This window comes from Mandrillus leucophaeus, unplaced genomic scaffold (genome assembly GCF_000951045.1).
Source record: "Mandrillus leucophaeus isolate KB7577 unplaced genomic scaffold, Mleu.le_1.0 Scaffold424, whole genome shotgun sequence".
Taxonomy (NCBI): Eukaryota; Metazoa; Chordata; class Mammalia; order Primates; family Cercopithecidae; genus Mandrillus; species Mandrillus leucophaeus.
This window is the reverse complement of record NW_012104521.1, coordinates 425,950-445,116: the sequence shown is the minus strand read 5'-3', so window position 1 is coordinate 445,116 and position 19,167 is coordinate 425,950. Positions and strand designations below refer to the sequence as shown.

At 36.7% G+C, this 19,167-nt stretch overlaps 1 protein-coding gene across 2 annotated transcripts in view; it reads left to right on the top strand.

Annotated features, from left to right (window-relative positions):
- PHF3 (PHD finger protein 3) overlaps positions 1 to 19,167 on the top strand; it is an 85,678-nt gene that overhangs the window by 48,222 nt on the left and 18,289 nt on the right. For both annotated transcript variants that reach the window (XM_011993060.1, XM_011993061.1), the window contains exons 4-6: positions 5,644 to 7,426; positions 13,980 to 14,286; positions 17,155 to 17,338. In XM_011993060.1, coding sequence (XP_011848450.1) covers positions 5,644 to 7,426; positions 13,980 to 14,286; positions 17,155 to 17,338 — 2,274 coding nt within the window. The remainder of the gene's footprint in view (positions 1 to 5,643; positions 7,427 to 13,979; positions 14,287 to 17,154; positions 17,339 to 19,167) is intronic.

The following is a 19,167-nucleotide window of genomic DNA, read 5'->3' as shown; positions in this document are numbered from 1 at the left end:
TCACTTATGAAACTTAGTTTGGCTGGATATGAAATTCTGGGTTGAAAATTCTTTTCTTTAAGAATGTTGAATATTGGCCCCCAGTCTCTTCTGGCTTGTAGAGTTTCTGCCGAGAGATCTGCTGTTAGTCTGATGGGCTTCCCTTTGTGGGTAATCCGACCTTTCTCTCTGGCTGCCCTTAAGATTTTTCCCTCATTTCAACTTTGGTGAATCTGGCAATTATGTGTCTTGGAGTTGCTCTTCTCGAGGAGTATCTTTGTCGCGTTCTCTGTGTTTCCTGAATTTGAATGTTGGCCTTCCCCTGCTAGGTTGGGGAAGTTCTCCTGGATGATATCCTGAAGAGTGTTTTCCAGCTTGGTTCCATTTTCCCCCTCACTTTCAGGCACCCCAATCAGACGTAGATTTGGTCTTTTTATATAATCCCATACTTCTTGCAGGTTTTATTCATTTCTTTTTCTTGTTTTTTCTTTAGATTTCTCTTCTCGCTTCATTTCATTCATTTGATCCTCAGTCGCTGATACTCTCAGTTGATGGAGTCGGTTACTGAAGCTTGTGCATTTGTCATGTATTTCTTGTGTCATGGTTTTCATCTCTGTCCGTTCGTTTATGGCCTTCTCTGCATTAATTATTCTAGTTATCAATTCTTCCACTCATTTTTCAAGATTTTTAGTTTCTTTGCGCTGGGTACGTAATTCCTCCTTTAGCTCTGAGAAATTTGATGGACTGAAGCCTTCTTCTCTCATCTCGTCAAAGTCATTCTCCATCCAGCTTTGATCCGTTGCTGGCGATGAGCTGCGTTCCTTTGGAGGGGGAGATGCTCTCTAATTTTTTGAATTTCCAGCTTTTCTGCCCTGCTTTTTCCCCATCTTTGTGGTTTTATCTGCCTCTGGTTTTTGATGATGGTGACGTAGTGATGGGGTTTTGGTGTGAGTGTCCTTCCTGTTTGTTAGTTTTCCTTCTAACAGTCAGGACCCTCAGCTGTAGGTCTGTTGGAGATTGCTTGGGGTCCACTCCAGACCCTGTTTGCGTGGGTGTCAGCAGTAGAGGCTGCAGAAGATAGAATACTGCTGAATAGCGAGTGTACGTGTCTGATTCTTGCTTTGGAAGCTTCCTCTCAGGGGTGTACTCTACCCTGTGAGGTGTGGGGTGTCGGTCTGCCCCTAGTGGAGGATGTCTCCCAGTTAGGTTACTCAGGGGTCAGGGACCCACTTGAGCAGTCTGTCTGTTCTCAGATCTCAACCTCTGTGTTGGGAGATCCACTGCTCTCTTCAAAGCTGTCAGACAGAGTCGTTTGCATCTGCAGAGGTTTCTGCTGCTTTTTGTTGTTGTTGTTGTTGTTGTTTAGCTGTGCGCTGTCCCCAGAGGTGGAGTCTACAGAGAATGGCAGGCCTCCTTGAGCTGCTGTGAGTGCCACCCAGTTTGATCTTCCCAGGGCTTTGTTTACCTACTTAAGCCTCAGCAATGGTGGGCGCCCCTCCCCCAGCCTCGCTGCTGCCTTGCCGGTAGATCGCAGACTGCTGTGCTAGCAATGAGGAAGGCTCCGTGGGCGTGGGACCCTCCCAGCCAGGTTTGGGATATAATCTCCTGGTGTACCCGTTTGCTTAAAGCGCAGTATTGGTGTGGGAGTTACCCGATTTTCCAGGTGTTATGTCTCTCAGTTCCCCTGGCTAGGAAAAGGGATTCCCTTCCCCCTTGCGCTTCCTTGCTTTGGCTCTAGCTGGTGGGGCTGCAACAGCTGACCAGCACCGATTGTTGGGCACTCCCTAGTGAGATGAACCCAGTACCTCAGTTGAAAATGCAGAAATCACCTGTCTTCTGTGTTGCTCGCGCTGGGAGCTGGAGACTGGAGCTGTTCCTATTCGGCCATCTTGCTCCGCCCATCGGTTTAATTTTTTTTTGTTGCTGTTGTTTTCGGTATTTACCTTTATATCTCTAGGTAACATGCATATGTTGCTGTTTTTTGATTATTCTGATTTATTATTCATCCATCTATTGACTTTCCACTCTGGATGATTTTCTTCCTGCTACTTGTTCTCATCACAAAAAAGAACATCTTTTCCATTTTTCCACTATATAATTTTGTTAGATCGATGGTAATTATGTTACTATGAGTAATATGCTGTTAGAGATGATCCATTTAAGAAACTACAGTTACTTTTCTTGTATAACTTGTTTTTCTGATTTGTTTTAGTTTCTCAGTTGTTTAGTGTGTACATACTGGCAGTTACACTAAAACTGCTCTACCAGTTGACTAAATACACAAATACCTTAAAGATATTTGTGTATTTCAGGTATTCTGTCATATCCATTTTATTGAAAATACCTCTTGGAGCCTTCTGATTCCCTCTTATGTAGACAGACTCTTGTTAGTCCTATGAGCCTGATGCAAAACTGTTCAGGGATCTCCCTTAACCATTTTTCTGAAAGTCTGTGCTTTGTGCTTTTGTTATAGTTCCTGTTTCCTCTTTTTGGATTCAACTTTTTTATTTTGGTGATGTACCTCTTTCAGTAGTTTTGTGAGAAAAAGGAGCCGTGAGATACACTTTTTAAACCTTGTATGTTTACCTTGTATTTAGTCTGGTCTCATACTGGAATCATGGTCTGGTTGGACTTAAAATTCAAGGTTGGAAATCATTTTCCTTCAGAAATTCTGAAGGTGTTGCTCCATTTTTTTCTAACTTCAGGGTTGTTGAGAAGTTTATTTTGATGGGGGTGTGTGTGTGTGTGTGTATGTGTGTGTAGGAGTGTATGTTACCTGATTTCTTCTGGAAGTTTGGGAATCTTTCTCTTCAGCTTTGGCGTTTTGATATTTCATGATGATGTGTATTGGTTTTGGTGTATTTTGTGTGTGGAGCTCAAGACACTCAGTAGATCCTCTTAGTCCGAAAAATGTTATCGTTCAATTCTGGGAAAATTTTTCAAATTATTTTATTGTTAATTCCTCTCTTTATTTTGTTCTTGGTCTGTAAACTTTATTATTTTTTACATAACAGGTACTGGTCCCTCTGTTTTCTTTATTTTGCCTGCTTCCCACCTCTTTGTAATTTTTCTTTTACGTGCTTAAATTTTTTCGTATTTATCCTCCAACTTTTCAGTCAAGTTTTGTACTTTTGAGTCTTAAATGTTCCCTTTGTTGTTTTGAGAATGGTCCTTTCTGTAGTGTTCTATTCATGTTTCATGGATATAGTATCTTCTTTTGTCTTTATTAAGCAGTATACTAATGGCGTTTTAAATAGTTTTTGTCTCCTTTCATAGCTTCTGAATTCTCCATGTTGCATTATTGTAAACAAATTTTTAAAAAGGTTTTGGCCTCTTTCTTTCCTAGATGCTTTCCTGAAATGTCTGACCCTTGATTATTGCTCATGTTTAAGGGTAGGGAACTAAAATTATAAAACTTCTAAGTGTGGAGATTGGGTTTTACCAGCTATGAGCGTCAGTGTATAACAATCTGGCTGTACTGTTATTTGGCAGAACCCTTCATATCAGAATTTAGGTTATTTTCCGTAACTTATTAGATTGCTAGCATATTATGGAAACCCGTAAGGGACACTGACTGGGGTTTCTCAGCTTTCAGTGTATACAGATTCACTTAATCTTACAAATTTCAGTGTACTTTACAGCCAGTCTCTACTGTGCCTCATGTTCTTCAGCCTAGAAACCTTGCTTTACTATCTCCAGAGAATAAGCTACGAGGTTTGGCTCAGGACCAGGGAAGGGCAGTTGCCCAACAAATGGAGTAGGGGAAAGAGGGATCTAGAAATCTAACTGCTGCTTTTAAAGAGCTTTCAACCCTTCTAAGTATTAAACATCTGTCTTCATTCCCACTTTAGAATCATCTGGGACCACCAAGTCTTAAGGTTTTTGAGGTGTTAATGATGTTAGTTTTTGCCAACACTGCCAGCCTAGTGTTTATTACTTTTGGGTATCTTATATGAGTTACTTGGTAATCATCTCTTGTTTAGTTTCCAAAATTTGCTGCTGGTTTTTCCTCTCTTATTCTTCCTTGCCTTTTGGATTTTTTAAAAAAGATCCTGCTGTTACAGCCTCAGTAGGTTTTTGAGAAATGAATAAATTTAGATGCATGTATTTATTTCATCATCTTTTCTTTGATCTGTGTTTTTAATACATTTTCAAAATTAGTTATTTGGTATATACTTGTGACTTTGAGAAATGAAAAGAATAGAATAAACATTTTAGGAAAATAAATTTTTTTTTGCCTATAGAATCAGGCTTCAAACTAAGGAAGGTAATATTTAGAGGAGAAAAAGTGACTTTAGCCTTTGCTTAATAATTTGCTTACTATTGGAAAACCTTTTTTTTATCTGAATATCCTTCACAGTTGAATATACTATTCTTTTGTCATTTTTAGCAACCGCTTGGGTGTTAAAAGATCTTTATTTATTAATGTGTAATGAGTGTTAAAATCTTTCATTTGTTTCATTTCAAGGATGAATAAAGTAGAGCTGTAAATTACTATAATCTGTCTTTAAAGCTTTAAAAATCACCTAAATATTGAAACAAAGCTTTATTAAAATTTTAGTTATTTAAAAAAATTATGTAACTGAACATGTGATAAATAGTTCATAATCCACCAAGTAATTTTTAAACATTGTTAAGTACTTAACCTAATACTCAGATACTTTGTTGAGTCCTATGGGAATTAGAAAGGGTCTGTAAGATTAGGGTGACTATATAATTTATTGTTCAAATTAGGCATACTTTTGAGAATGAAAGTGTGCTATTAATATTAGATCAGAACTACAAGCAGCCCTGGACATTTACCTTTTTAAAGATTCTCACAGTTCAGTGATAAATGACAAATTCAGTTTGTGGGTTGTTTTTGTACTTAGTGAATTATTTCTTTTTAGCTATCTTCATGTTTCTCCTTTCTCCTGATAGAAGGGGATGTATCAGAATAGGGAAAGGAGACTCTGTCATTTAATAGACTAATAGGAGCATTGTGTGGGAAGCTTTTACATTATTTTCATACTTACGATATATTTTCTTGGTTTAAATCTTTTAAATTGTGTTTCTTTTTTGATGAACTGTGTGTGGTACTCTGTGTAGATGTCATTTCTTAGGAATAGCTTTAATGCTAAAATGGTGACCGAAGGGAAGCAGATTGATAAAGGAATTAGAATCTGTTTGAGGCTGTATTTTGAAACTCGCACAGATCCTGTTTTGTGATAGGAGGTTTTTAGTTCAGATTTCATTAGCACTGGAATTTATTTGGTTTTATATATTTAGAAATATTTAATGTTTAACAATGCATGATGGTCTTGCTTTAATATGGGCATGAATGGTAAAGGAAGCTCATTTTACTTACTTCACCCTAGGTTACTTTCTATGGAAAAGAGATTTGATGAAAACATTTCTTTTAATAAGGTATAATATTAGTCTGAATTTTTTAGGGGCTTTTCCCCCTGCTAGAATTCAGAGAAGTTTGATAAATATAAAATATGACATTTGTTAAATTACATATATGTATATATATAATATCACCATTATGAGTACTGTTCAATACATTTTTGTTGAGAAAATTATAGCTCAGGATAAAGAAGTGATATATTCTAAATTGTACTGAAATAAAAACACATGACAAAATAGCTAAGTATTTTTATTTATTTTTTTCCCCTGTGATAGAACAAGTAAGAAGTTTGCGGCAGAGCACTATTGCCAAGCGTTCAAATGCAGCACCATTAAGTAACACAAAAAAACCATCTGGGAAGACTGTATCTACCCCTAAAGCAGGAGTGAAACAGCCAGAAAGGAGTCAGGTTAAAGAAGAAGTTTGTACGCCACTGAAACCTGAGTACCATAAGGAGAATAGAAGGAGCAGCCGAAATAGTGGACAGATTGAAGTGGTACCTGAAGTATCAGTGTCTTCAAGTCATTCTTCAGTGTCATCTTGTCTTGAAATGAAGGATGAAGATGGATTAGATTCTAAGCATAAGTGTAATAATCAGGGAGAAGCAGATGTACCATCTCATGAATTAACCTGTTCACTTCTTTCAGAGACTTGTGTTACTATTGGAGAAAAGAAAAATGAAGCTCTGCTGGAATGTAAAGCCAAGCCTGTTGGTAGCCCATTGTTTAAGTTTTCAGATACAGAAGAACATGAACAGAATGATTCCATTTCAGGTAAAACAGATGAGACTGTTGTTGAAGAAATGATAGCAACAAGAAAAGTTGAACAAGAATCAAAGCAGACAGTAAAATTATCCCATGAAGATGACCATATTCTTGAAGACCCTGGATCTTCTGATAGTTCTGGTGATGCTGCTTGTACAAATCCAAATAAGACAGAAAATAGCCTTGTAGGTTTGCCTAGTTGTGTGGATGAAGTGACTGAGTGTAATTTGAAATTGAGGGATACCATGGATATTGCTGATAAAACTGAGAACACCTTTGAAAGAGATAAAATTGAACCATTGGGTTATTGTGAAGATGCAAAGTCTAATAGACAGTTGGAGAACCCTGAGTTTAATAAATCAAACTTAGAGGTGGTTGATACTAGTACTTTTGAACCAGAAAGTAATATTTTGGAAAATGCTATTTGTGATGTGCCTGACCAAAATTCAAAACAGTTGAATGCTATAGAAAGTACTAAAATAGAGTCACATGAAACAGCAAACCTTCAGGATGACAAAAACAGCCAGTCAAGTAGCGTTTCTTACTTAGAGTCAAAAAGTGTAAAATCCAAACATCCAAAACCTGTAATTCATTCTAAGCAAAACATGACCACAGATACTCCGAAGAAAATTGTTGCAGCAAAGTATGAAGTAATGCATAGCAAAACTAAAGTTAATGTCAAAAGTGTGAAACGAAATACTGATGAACCAGAATCTCAGCAAAATTTTCATAGGCCAGTCAAAGTCAGAAAAAAACAAATTGATAAGGAGCCAAAGATTCAGAGTTGCAATTCTGGGGTTAAATCTGTGAAAAACCAAGCTCATTCTGTATTGAAAAAAACATTACAGGACCAAACTGTAGTACAAATTTTCAAGCCCTTAACTCATTCTTTGAGTGATAAGTCACATGCTCATCCTGGTTGCTTGAAAGAACCTCATCATCCTGCACAAACTGGACATGTATCACATTCCAGCCAGAAACAGTTTCATAAGCCTCAGCAACAGGCCCTAGCAATGAAAACCAATAGTCACGTGAAGGAAGAGCTTGAACACCCAGGCATTGAACATTTTAAGGAAGAGGATAAACTGAAACTGAAAAAACCTGAGAAGAACCTACAACCCCGCCAAAGAAGAAGCAGCAGAAGTTTTTCTTTAGATGAGCCACCATTGTTCATTCCAGATAACATAGCTACCATAAAAAGAGAAGGCTCTGATCATAGCTCCTCATTTGAAAGCAAATATATGTGGACTCCCAGCAAGCAGTGTGGGTTTTGCAAAAAACCCCATGGCAACAGGTGTGTGTGTATGTGTGTATGAGTGATGTGTACATTGAAGAGAAATTGTTTTTTGGGGGGGTGGGATTAATGTGAGAATTGTTTTAAAGACATTATTTGATACACAGACCTGTGCAAAAACAAAAAACTTCATCAGTCTTGGATAAATGATAGATGGATCTACTGAATTTACAAATGTATCATCCTAGAACATTTAAAAAAACATAGTCTGGCCAACAGCTGACATACGTGGAAATATTTTGTTATTGTCACAGGTTAAACAGTGTAATTTAGCCACTGCATCTGCAAAAAAGCCAAATGCTTCCTGGTAATTAGAAAATTGTTACACTGCTTTGGGTCTAAGTTATATATTATTTTATTTGGTGTGAGAAGAAATAGTAATAAAGTATGAAAGTCATAATGGAAATTTTATTTTTCTTTTGAAGTTTTTTTTTTCTTAAAATGAAACACATTAAAGACCTAACACTATCATTTCATAACTATCAAACTTTATCTTGCAGTGAAATTTGATAGCTAAACAATTGTTAGATTACCCAGGTCAACATGGAGTAGAGTGAAAACATGCATTTCTTTTTTTGAATGTTTTAAATAATTTTTTTGTAAATTCTAATCTCTTAAAATTTTAGAGATGATTTTAGCACTGATTTTCATCATTCTTTCTAGTATTCAGTGATTTGTAGTTTTATGACACTGCGCCCCTCAATCCCCAATGTGTTTTTTGTTAGCTTTTTTTTTTTTTTTTTTGAGACGGAGTCTCGCTCTGTCGCCCGGGCTGGAGTGCAGTGGCCGGATCTCAGCTCACTGCAAGCTCCGCCTCCCGGGTTCACGCCATTCTCCTGCCTCAGCCTACCAAGTAGCTGGGACTACAGGCGCCCGCCACCTCGCCCGGCTAGTTTTTTGTATTTTTAGTAGAGACGGGGTTTCACCAGGTTAGCCAGGATGGTCTCGATCTCCTGACCTCGTGATCCGTCCGTCTCGGCCTCCCAAAGTGCTGGGATTACAGGCTTGAGCCACTGCGCCCGGCGTGTTAGCTTTTTAAGAAAAGGAAAGCAAGAGATGAAGTGGAGTTTGCAGCTACAAGATGATTCTGTTCAAGTGTTCATATTGCTGTTGGAACTTCTTTCAATGCTGATATGATAAAATTACATTATAATTTGTATATTATTTTCTTACTATCCTTATTCATGAAACTGTTAGAGTGATTTTTCCCAGCACTATCTTAGTACATAAAAATGAAACTCTTTAGGGAGGGACAATTTAGTAAAGTGTGTTACTATTTTGGTGGTGATAGGGTGATTGGGGAGTTTGGAAAGGAGATGTTGGGGCCATTGTGTAGGTTTTATGGCAAAGTATTTCTTCATTTGTGATCCAGCCCATGGTCTGTTTTTAGCGTCAAGGGTTAGTTTATAACAGTATATTCCAGTTTTTAAAAGCTGTCACTTGTTTGAATACAGTGCTACATTCACTGTCACTTACATGCTCTTAATTATATGTTTTTTTCTTTAAAACACCTTACTTGGCCGGGCGCAGTGGTGCACGCCTGTAATCCAGCACTTTGGGAGGCTGAGGTGGGCGGTAGGCAGATCACTTGAGGTCAGGAGTTTGAGACCAGCCTGGCCAACATGGTGAAACCCCGTATCTACTAAAAATACGAAAGTTAGCTGGGCATGCTATTGCATGCCTGTAATCCCAGCTACGTGGGAGACTGAGGCATGAAACCACTTGAACCTGAGAAATGGAGGTTGCAGTGAGCCGAGATCGAGCCACTGCACTCCAGCTGGTGACAAAGTGTGAGACTCTGTTTCCATAAATAAATAAACACCTTACTCAAATGTTCTGAAGTGGGCCTGCTGTTTTCAGGCGACGAATGAAGAGTTAGGTGGTACTTTTAAGTGCTCCTTTAAACTAGCCTTTTTCTTTCTGCCAGAATATTTAAAAAATTATCATACTGTCACGTGGGCAGAGAGATGGAATAGGTTCCTTAAGTAAATGAATTTCCAAAGTGAAACTTTGGCATAGAGTTGGAAGCCATGTTAGTAAGTTATAATGTAACTTACTAACCTTGTAGATAAACTTCCAGTCCAGCCTTCAGGAGTTCACCCAGGCTTTTTAATGATGACTCTTGCTTCACCAACGTTTAATCATTTTCCTAAATTGAAGAGTAGGTGTTAGTCCCTTTGTTGTTGTTGTTTACCTGCTGCCACCTTTTGGATCTACTGTATAGAATCTAGAGTGTTTTTGCTTCAGTCTGTAGAATGACTTAGAATGTTAGGTGCATAGAGATTTTGGGTTTACACTCTGTAATTGATGTGAATAATATATGTTAACATTGGAAACAATTTTGAAAGCAGCATTTTTGATTACTTCAATTTTGTGAATAAAAAAAAGCCTGTATAATTGTTTTTTTCTTTTTTTTTTTTTTTTTTTTTTTGAGACGAAGTCTCACTGTTGCCCAGGCTGGAGTGCAGTGGCGTGATCTTGGCTGACTGCAAACTCCACCTCCTGAGTTCAAGCGATTCTCCTGCCTCAGCCTCCCAAGTAGCTGGGATTACAGGCAAGCGCCACCATGCCCGGCTTATTTCGTATATTTGTAGAGATGGGGTTTCTCTACATGTTGACCATGCTGGTCTTGAACTCCTGGCCTCGGGTAATCTGCCCACCTCAGCCTCCCAAAGTGCTGGGATTACAGGCACAAGCCATGGTGCCCAGCTGATTGTTGTTTTTACGTATTAACTAGCCTTCACTACTACTGTGATCCTACTACTTTTATACATTGTGCTTGTATACATTTTGTTTACCTCAAAAAATGCACCTGTCATGCAGCTTGTAATTTTCCTATTTTAATCCTTGTGTAAGAATATAAATTTATTAGAAAGGGCATATTTGGAAATAATTTTGATCCTTCTCTTTGATTTCATGCACTAGATACATTGAAAGCTGTTTGTTAATATGACACATTTTCTATCACTTGAAACAGCTTTGCTTCTGTGAAGACTATATTAATGCGTTATCATTTTTTTTTACATATTACAGTTGAAGTTAGCTTCCTTGTGTGTGCTCCCAGTTGGAAATTATATTTTGTAATATAGCTGTGTCATGGCTAGATGTGATATTAATCATAAGCAACTTCTATACATATCCTAAAGACAGTAGATCCTTAAAGAGGCAACATATCATGCTAGGTTTTTGTTGCTTCCATTTATTTTTATGATTCAAACTTACACCAAAGATATATGATTTTAAAGACCAGATTATTTAATCCTCTAATTTTTAAATTAATACAATTTTTGAACTTCTTTTAAACGTAAGTCAGTTGGCATTTTGTAAGGAGGAAGTCTTAGTTTTTTCATATTATTTACCTTGTGGTTTCTATTTTTCTACTTCTCCAGAAGATGGTTGAGTTTTTAGTTTGCATTACACTTCCTTGGCCCCAATTGTAGAAGACTAGTATATCAGGTAATATTTAAAAAACAAACAGAAAATGGATTTATAGCTTTCAAACAAGAAAACTGCTGAGAAGAAACTTCTAGAACAAATAATTCTGCTTTTCTCTGCAGATTGTTAGTAACAAAAATGATTTAATGTTTATGTGAAATAGAATTTTTTCATCTTAGAAGAGTGAGTCAGTCTCTGTCTCTCACACACACACAGTAACATGGTCTAGTCTGTTACTTAAAAGGGAACACCAGAACTGGAGGCCCATCTTGAAATGCCTACGATGTTAGTGAATTTATGATGAATTTGTTAAGGGAGGAGTTCTCGATGCTATCTCTGTAGTTTAACTTTGAAGAAACTTGAAAATTTTGCTCATGCCAAAAAGATAATAGTTTTTAATTCTTTTTAGTAGGTCTAGTTTAGTTTTTTTAGTTTATTGTATGTGAACATGTGACAGTAGGAAAAGACAGCATAAATATTGCTTATAACTCTTCCAATTAAATGATTCATACTGACTTGGTCTAGTTAATTGATCCACAGCTAAACTCCACACAACACTGATTTTATAGTAAAAGATTTAACATCTAGGGTGTAGCCTTTTCCTTCTTTCCTCTTGGTAATTAGAAATTTAAGGACGGGGCAGAAGAAAGTGGTAGAGTAATTGTTAGTTACAACCACTCTAGCTACTCTCTCCCTTACTCCATACTCCCCACATTCCCATGTTTTTAAAGTAGAGCAACAGCATGAAAAGGAAAGAAAATATATTCTCTTTATGTGATAGGCCATCTTTTCTGTTTTTTTAAATGTGGTTTAAAATGTTCTTAGTACTTTCATGTTTTAGACCTTAAAGTGATCCATATAGGACATTTTTGGTTATCAATTTCATTTTCAAGTGAATTTATCTCTAGGACGTGGAAATTGTTTCTGTTGATGCCATTTTTTTCTTGGTTTCTCAGAAAATTTTATATAACTGCATTTTTTAAACTGTAATATAAACTATTAAGATATATCTGTAGATGGCACTAGAGTTTTGCTTTTCATAGCCTCTCAAGTTTGAATGAGACATTTCCAAAGTAAACTTGAAATGAGGCTCATTGAAATAGTTGCTTGATAAATTTCACGATCATCAAACCACTCTTGCCTGGTTGTCAAATAAAAATGTGAAAATTCCTTGATATGTGCTTTATATTTTGACCTTTAGGTTTGGATTTGGGACAATAGCATGATTTGTACTGTAGGTTTTTAAGTCTTGTCTCACTGAAACTATCCCAGACTTGCTTTGAAGAAATCTTAATATACCTTTAATTATGGAAGTAAAGGGAAATTACTAGTTTTCCTTCAGCATTTCAGAAACGTTCATGTTAGACAGTTGCTTTCAAGAAATAGCAGTTAACCCATTGTTAGGAAATTTACGATGCTCATTACAAATAATCATCTTTAGTATCTTAACTTTGCAACCTGAAGTGGGAGAACTTTTAAACACCTGCATTTCAAACTGTTTTTCCCCTTTTGCTAGAATATCTGTATCGTTACGGGCCCATCAAAAATCTCAAACCTGTAGGAATTACTTCTGTCTTCCAAACATATGTTACATTGTTCGAAAATTTCCTTGCTTGTCAACCCCAAATATTCTGTGTTATTTTTTTCAAATCAAATTAATCCCTAGGGAGATGAGGACTTAACCTGCTAAAGCTAGCACAGGCATTACCAGCAAGGATAAAGAATGATAAATTAGAGATGTGATGAAGTCAAGTCTCAAGGCATAGTAGTGGTTTTATACACAATAAGCACATGAGGAAGAAGAAAAGGAAGTGCTGTTATTGAGGAGTGAGGTATTTGGCAAGACTTTAAAAACACTAAGGATTGGAACTCACTGTTGTAGTTTTTACAGTTCTAACATTAAAACAGTACCTCTGGTATATTTTGAGTTGGCCATATCACCCAGTGTGTTACTTTCAATATCCTCTCTCTTGGACTACAGCTTTTTGAAAGGAGTTTGGCACTGTTGGTGGTGCCACTATTAAAATCAGCAGCACGGTCTTTAGATTGTTAAAGTATTTACCTAAATCCTAAGTCTTTCATCTGTGTCATAAATTGCTAGCCTGAAGAAAAAAAGGGCAAAGTTAAGGATGGATGTCTGAAATGAGCATTGCAGCTTTCCTAACAATGGGTTAAAAAGCACGTAAATTAAATCACTGTGTATGTATCTCATTTGCCATTATTTTCAAAGGTAGTTATAGATACTCCTTTTAAACTGGGAAGATGGAAGCTTTTTTAGAGTCATACATCTCACATCCCTGGACTTGTCCTATTGGTTAGTGAAGTTATTATTTAGCTAAAAGACAATGATGGGAAAACTTTTATAAGAAAATTGGGAATTAAATCTAACCCAAGTACTAATATTTTTATGTTAAGATAGAATAGTGATCTTTATTTGGAAAAACAAATCTAAAACACATGGTAATTAGTAAGGAAGTCCTTTGAACTTAAAAGTACAGAAAAATATTCTTTAGCTGAATCAGCGTGACGCCATGAACCAGGATATTTTGAGGTTATCTGGGTAAGATGACTAATAAACAGTTTGAGAGGCTTCATCATGCTAGCTTTTGAGTTCTGTTTCTGTTGCTATTGTTAGTTTTTTATTTAAAACGATTCGTTGGATAAACAGTTCTTCCCAATTTTATGTCTGATTTCACGTCTGTGGTGGGGTAGGTAGCTGTAATGTTGATGGATTGTCTGTGATGAAATTATTACCAAGATTTTATCACCCTTCTCAGTGGAGAAATTTATTGTTAGTCTATACTTTGTTATTCTTTATAGTATTCAAGACTGACAAAGGCCAGTTGTCTTTTCTTCCTGATGGTTTATTGCCCCTCCCTCCCCCAGCATTTTCCCATTCATACCAGAGGAGAAATATTTGAGGTCTTAAAGGTATCATTTTAATGGAATATTATTTTCTTTGAAAACTTGCTGTATGTTGAACTTATGGAATGGATAGAGATGGAAAACATGCAAAGTTTCAGAAATCAAATATTGAAAATTTAATTTAGCCTCATTTTTGACATAGATTTTCTTGTTAAAAAAAGGGATAAAAGTTTTTTGGTGTTCTGTTTTCCAGGTTTATGGTTGGCTGTGGGAGATGTGATGACTGGTTTCATGGTGATTGTGTTGGGTTAAGTCTTTCTCAAGCACAACAGATGGGCGAGGAAGACAAAGAATATGTCTGTGTAAAATGTTGTGCTGAAGAAGACAAAAAGACTGAAATATTAGATCCAGATACTTTGGAAAACCAAGCTACAGTTGAATTCCATAGTGAAGATAAAACAATGGAGTGTGAAAAGCTTGGATTATCAAAACACACAGCAAATGATAGAACCAAATATATAGATGATACAGTGAAGCACAAGGTCAAAATTTTAAAACGGGTGAGCTCTTCATTAATGCATTATTTTGTTTATTTAAGAGCTTTTTGTATGGACTGACTGCAGTAATTTTGGAATTTCTCTGTAGAAGTTTTAATGTTCTTTTACATTTTCAAATTTAGTGTTCCATGAAAGTGAATAGGTTTTTATTTAAAATTTTTTGGCAGTCTTGGTGAAACCAGATAGTGACTTTTAGCATATGCAGACCTTATCTCTTACCGTCTTTTATGCCATTTCTAGCCCTTAGTTTGGTACTTGAATTTTCTGTTGTAGGATGTGTGTGGATCTTGTGGCTGTTAAGTGTAAATTGTGCTTGCTAAGTTTTTTTAGAAAAGCTTTTCAGTCCATAAATATCTACCAGCCCTTTGAACATTTGACATTATTTTTTGACTACCTTCCGAAAGTATTTTCTAAATAGAAATTTCAAGATATTTAGGCTTTAATAGGAGAAATGTGTAAAGGACACATCATTTTATCTGATTAAATTTTCTTTCCTCATTGTCTACCTTTTTATTACCTATCACTTTTTTAATCATTAATTTGTTACTCTTATAGAATACTGCTAGAGAGGAAACACAGTGGCAACACATGTATGTGGTTAGGCAATTATAATCCAAAACACAAAGAACATGAATTTTATAGTTGGAACTTTGGAAATCTTTTAGTCCAACCATTTTGATTTATTAATATGCCCTACAACATTTCTAGGAAGTGATGATCTAGTTTCTGTTTGAAATCCATTGCAAGGGGATACATCTTCATTTTTAAGCATCTAATTGTTAGAAAGTTCATCAGTTTGAGCTGAAATTTACATCCTGAATTGAAGCCTCCTTATTAAAACTAATTTCTCTACAACATGATATGGAAGTTAATTTAGGTTGAAGAGCATGAGGATGTGTTCTGCAGTATCTTACCTATTATTTACAAATCCATTTCTTTCAGGCACTCCTTGTATGCCAAATCTGGATTAAGTTCTAGTTTGCCACATTCTTGTGGCATCTAATATTTTTTTTCTGTCAAGACTTTTTGAGAATCAGATGCTGTCCTTCTGATAACGTGTTGTTATTTTGTTGATTTGATCCTTAAAGTAATTGATAATATGGATCTGAGAGCCACAATGAGAACAGTTTATAGCATGTATTTGGAAAACTTCTGTTATTAACTAGTATTAATAATCACCTCTTATGTACAACTTCTTGGCCATGTATGTATGTAATACAGTAAGAAATATAGCTCATTGTATTGGCCATAACTGAGTTGTCTCTGTCTTGCTTAAAGAGACATCATAAAGTCTGAGTGTGGTGGCTCACACCTGTAATCCTAGCACTTTGGGAGGCCGAAGTGGGTGGATCGCCTGAGGCCAGGAGTTTGAGACCAGCCTGGCCAACATGGTGAAACCCCGTCTCTACTGAAAATACAAAAATTAGCCGAGCGTGGTGGTGCATGCCTGTAATTCCAGCTGCTTGGGAGGCTGAGGCAGGAGAATTGCTTGAACCCGGGGGACGGAGGTTGCAGTGAGCCGGGATTGTGCCACTTTATTCCAGCCTGGGCAAAAGAATGAAACTCTGTCTCATAAATAAATAAGACATCATAAAACATTAACAGTTTTAATATTTTGAGAACCTCTTTATCCAGTCTGTATCAGAAAAGAATCTGAGGTGAGTCTGATTTTGTAAATGCGTGCACCATACAAATGATCACTGTCTCCTTTTTTTTTTTTTTTGAGACGGAGTCTCTCTCTGTCGCCCAGGCTGGGGTGCAGTGGCGCAATTTCGGCTCGCTGCAAGCTCCACCTCCCGGGTTGACGCCATTCTCCTGCCTCAACCTCCCCAGTAAGCTGGGACTGCAGGTGTCTGCCACCACGCCCGACTAATTTTTTTTTGTATTTTTTAGTAGAGACAGAGTTTCAACATGTTAGCCAGGATGGTCTCGATCTCCTGACCTTGTGATCTGCCCGCCTCGGCCTCTCAAAGTGCTGGGATTACAGGCATGAGCCACCGCGCCCAACCCACTGCTTCCTTTTTGATGAGAGAACTGTTGACTCTTATTTGGACTTGTCTGATGTTAGTTTATGGAATCTGCTTTTCTTATCCCTAGATTTTTATGTTGAACTATTTATTGAGTTTCTGTTGTGTGGCATAGCACTACTTGCCTTAGGTGTATAAATATTGAAGTATATTCCTGCTCTCAGTGTCTAGTTGCAAATAAAAAAATTTTTTATTTGCAAATAAAAAATTTGTCTAATTTTAGACAAATAAAAAAATTAGAGGATTCTTAGTCTAGAGAAAAGCACTATTTTGATTGTACCCTATTTTAAAACCTGTGTATATGTCTGACTGTATAGTGTTCTTCTCCCTGTCTTTCAGGAACATTAGTAGGATGTGATTAATTTCTTCCAAGGGTCTCAGAATTCCAGTTTTACTAGTAACTCTTTGTGGATTATAATTAGAACCAGAGTAGCAGGTACTCTGATGGTTTATTCTACCTCATGGGAATTAAAATTGCCAATAGGCACACTGAGAACTTAATTGATACACTTACTAGTATATAAGTGAACGTAATTTCATTTGTTTTAGAATGTAGACACTTGTTTCTTCACAATTTCCTTCTCCTTTTTCCATATCCAGAGCTAAATAAGAGAATTCTTACTACCTTAGTTTTTAATTTTCTTTCTACTAATGGTATTGAAAGCATGATCTTTATGTCCTTTGTTTCTCCTTTATAAACTATAATGTATTCTACACAAAATAGGTGCAGATAAATTTCGAATGAAAGAGTGAATCTCATTTTACTAATAATCGAGTTATTTTTGTATGTCTTAAAAAACAAAGATTGTTTAGTTATTTTCGTTCTAACGTACTATTTTTCCAGGAGTCTGGTGAAGGCAGAAATTCATCAGACTGTAGAGATAATGAAATTAAAAAATGGCAGCTAGCTCCTCTTCGTAAGATGGGACAACCAGTTTTACCTCGGAGATCCTCAGAGGAAAAAAGTGAAAAAATACCAAAAGAGTCTACAACTGTTACTTGCACAGGAGAAAAAGCTTCAAAACCAGGTAGTGAGATGAACAGAAATAATTATATACTAATATATTTATATCCTATTTAATATACAATTAATTAGTATACTTAGGGAATTTCTACAAATTGAACATTTTAATGGCAGTAAAAATGGGTTAGGTGATTGGCGTTACTTGTAATTAAAAACTTGCTCTAAATTCTGGGGAAGCACTAGTGAAATCAAGATAAGACCCCTGTTCTCATGGCACTTAAATACTAATGGAAGAAGGCAGTAAGTTTGCAAGTAAGAAAATTACATGTTATTTTATAGCTTGTGAAGAAAAAGTGGGGTAATGGAATAGATAGTCACAGGTGGGAAGAGTAATGGGACTTCTGTTTTACATGGAGTGGAGGAAGTAACTTGTGAGGTGGGATTTGAAGGGATGCAAAGATTTTTGGAGGAGGTACAAGGTAAGGGACACATCAAATCTTAAGGCTTTGTGGTAGAAACAAGCTTGGTGTTTGAGGAGGAAGAAAGCCACTATGGAGTGATTAAAAGGTAATACATAAGGGATAGAACAGTGTTAGATGAGTTCAGAGAAAATTATTGATTGTACCCTATTTTAAAACCTGAGTATATGTTTGTCTATATAGTTTTCCTTTCCCTGTCTTTCAGTAACATTAGTAGGATGTGATTAATTTCTCCCAAGGGTCTCAGAATTCCAGTTTTACTAGTAATTATTTGTGGATTATAATTAGAACAAGAGTAGCAGGTACTCTGATGGTTTATTCTACCTCATGGGACCTTTAGGACTATGGCAAAGAGTTTATATTTTGTTCTAAATGTGGTGGGAAACCTTTAGGGGGTTATGTACAAGGGAAAACACTGGTTGCTCTGTACAGTTTGGATTGTAGGAGGGCAGGAGAGAAAGACAGTAACCTGATTAGTTCATAGCAATATCCTAGGAAAGAAATGATGGTAACTTGGAATGGAAATACAATGAAGGTAGTGAGTAGTGGTCAGATTCACATATGTTTTATAATAGAGTTGACAGAACTTGCTGATGGCTTCGATATAGGTTGGTAAAGGAAATAGAGTCAGAAAAGAGAAAGAAAAAGGTTTTGGGAAGAAAATGGAAAAATTATGTTTTGGCCATTGTGAGATTCCTATTAGACATCCAGGTAGAAATGTTTTGAGTAAATCTTTGGCTGATGAGTCTGGAGCCTATTAGACGACTTTGGAGGTTGGTATATAAATTTGGGATTTACTAGTGCATAGCAGTTAGTACAGGTGAAACATCCCAAATATGAAAATCTGAAATCTGAAACTTGAATGCCGGCATGATGCTCAAAGGCAGTGCTTGTTGGAGCATTATGGATTTCAGATTTTCTGATTTGGGATACTCCACTGGTAAATACAATGCAAATATTCCAGGATTTGAAAAAACTCGAAATTGGAAATACTCTGGTCCCAAGCATTTCATATAGGGGCATACTCAACCTATTTAAAATCCTGGGCTTAGATGTAAATAGCTACAAGAGAGTTTGATCATGAAGGGACAGAAGCAGAGCCCTTGGGAAGCACCAGCATTTATTTTTACTTTATTTTTGTGACAGGGTCTCACTCTGTCACCCAGGCTTGAGTACAGTAGTGCAGTAGTAGCTCACTACAGCCTTGAACTCCGGGGCTCAAGCTATCCTCTCGCCTTAGCCTCCTGAGTGGCTGAGACTACAGGTGTGCACCACCACACCCAGCTAATTTTTTTGATTTTTTGTAGAGATAGTGTTTCGTTGTGTTGGCCAGTCTGGTCTCAAACTCCTGGCCTTCAAGTGATCTTCCTGCTTTGGCCTCTCAAAGTGCTGGGATTACAGGCATGAGCCACTG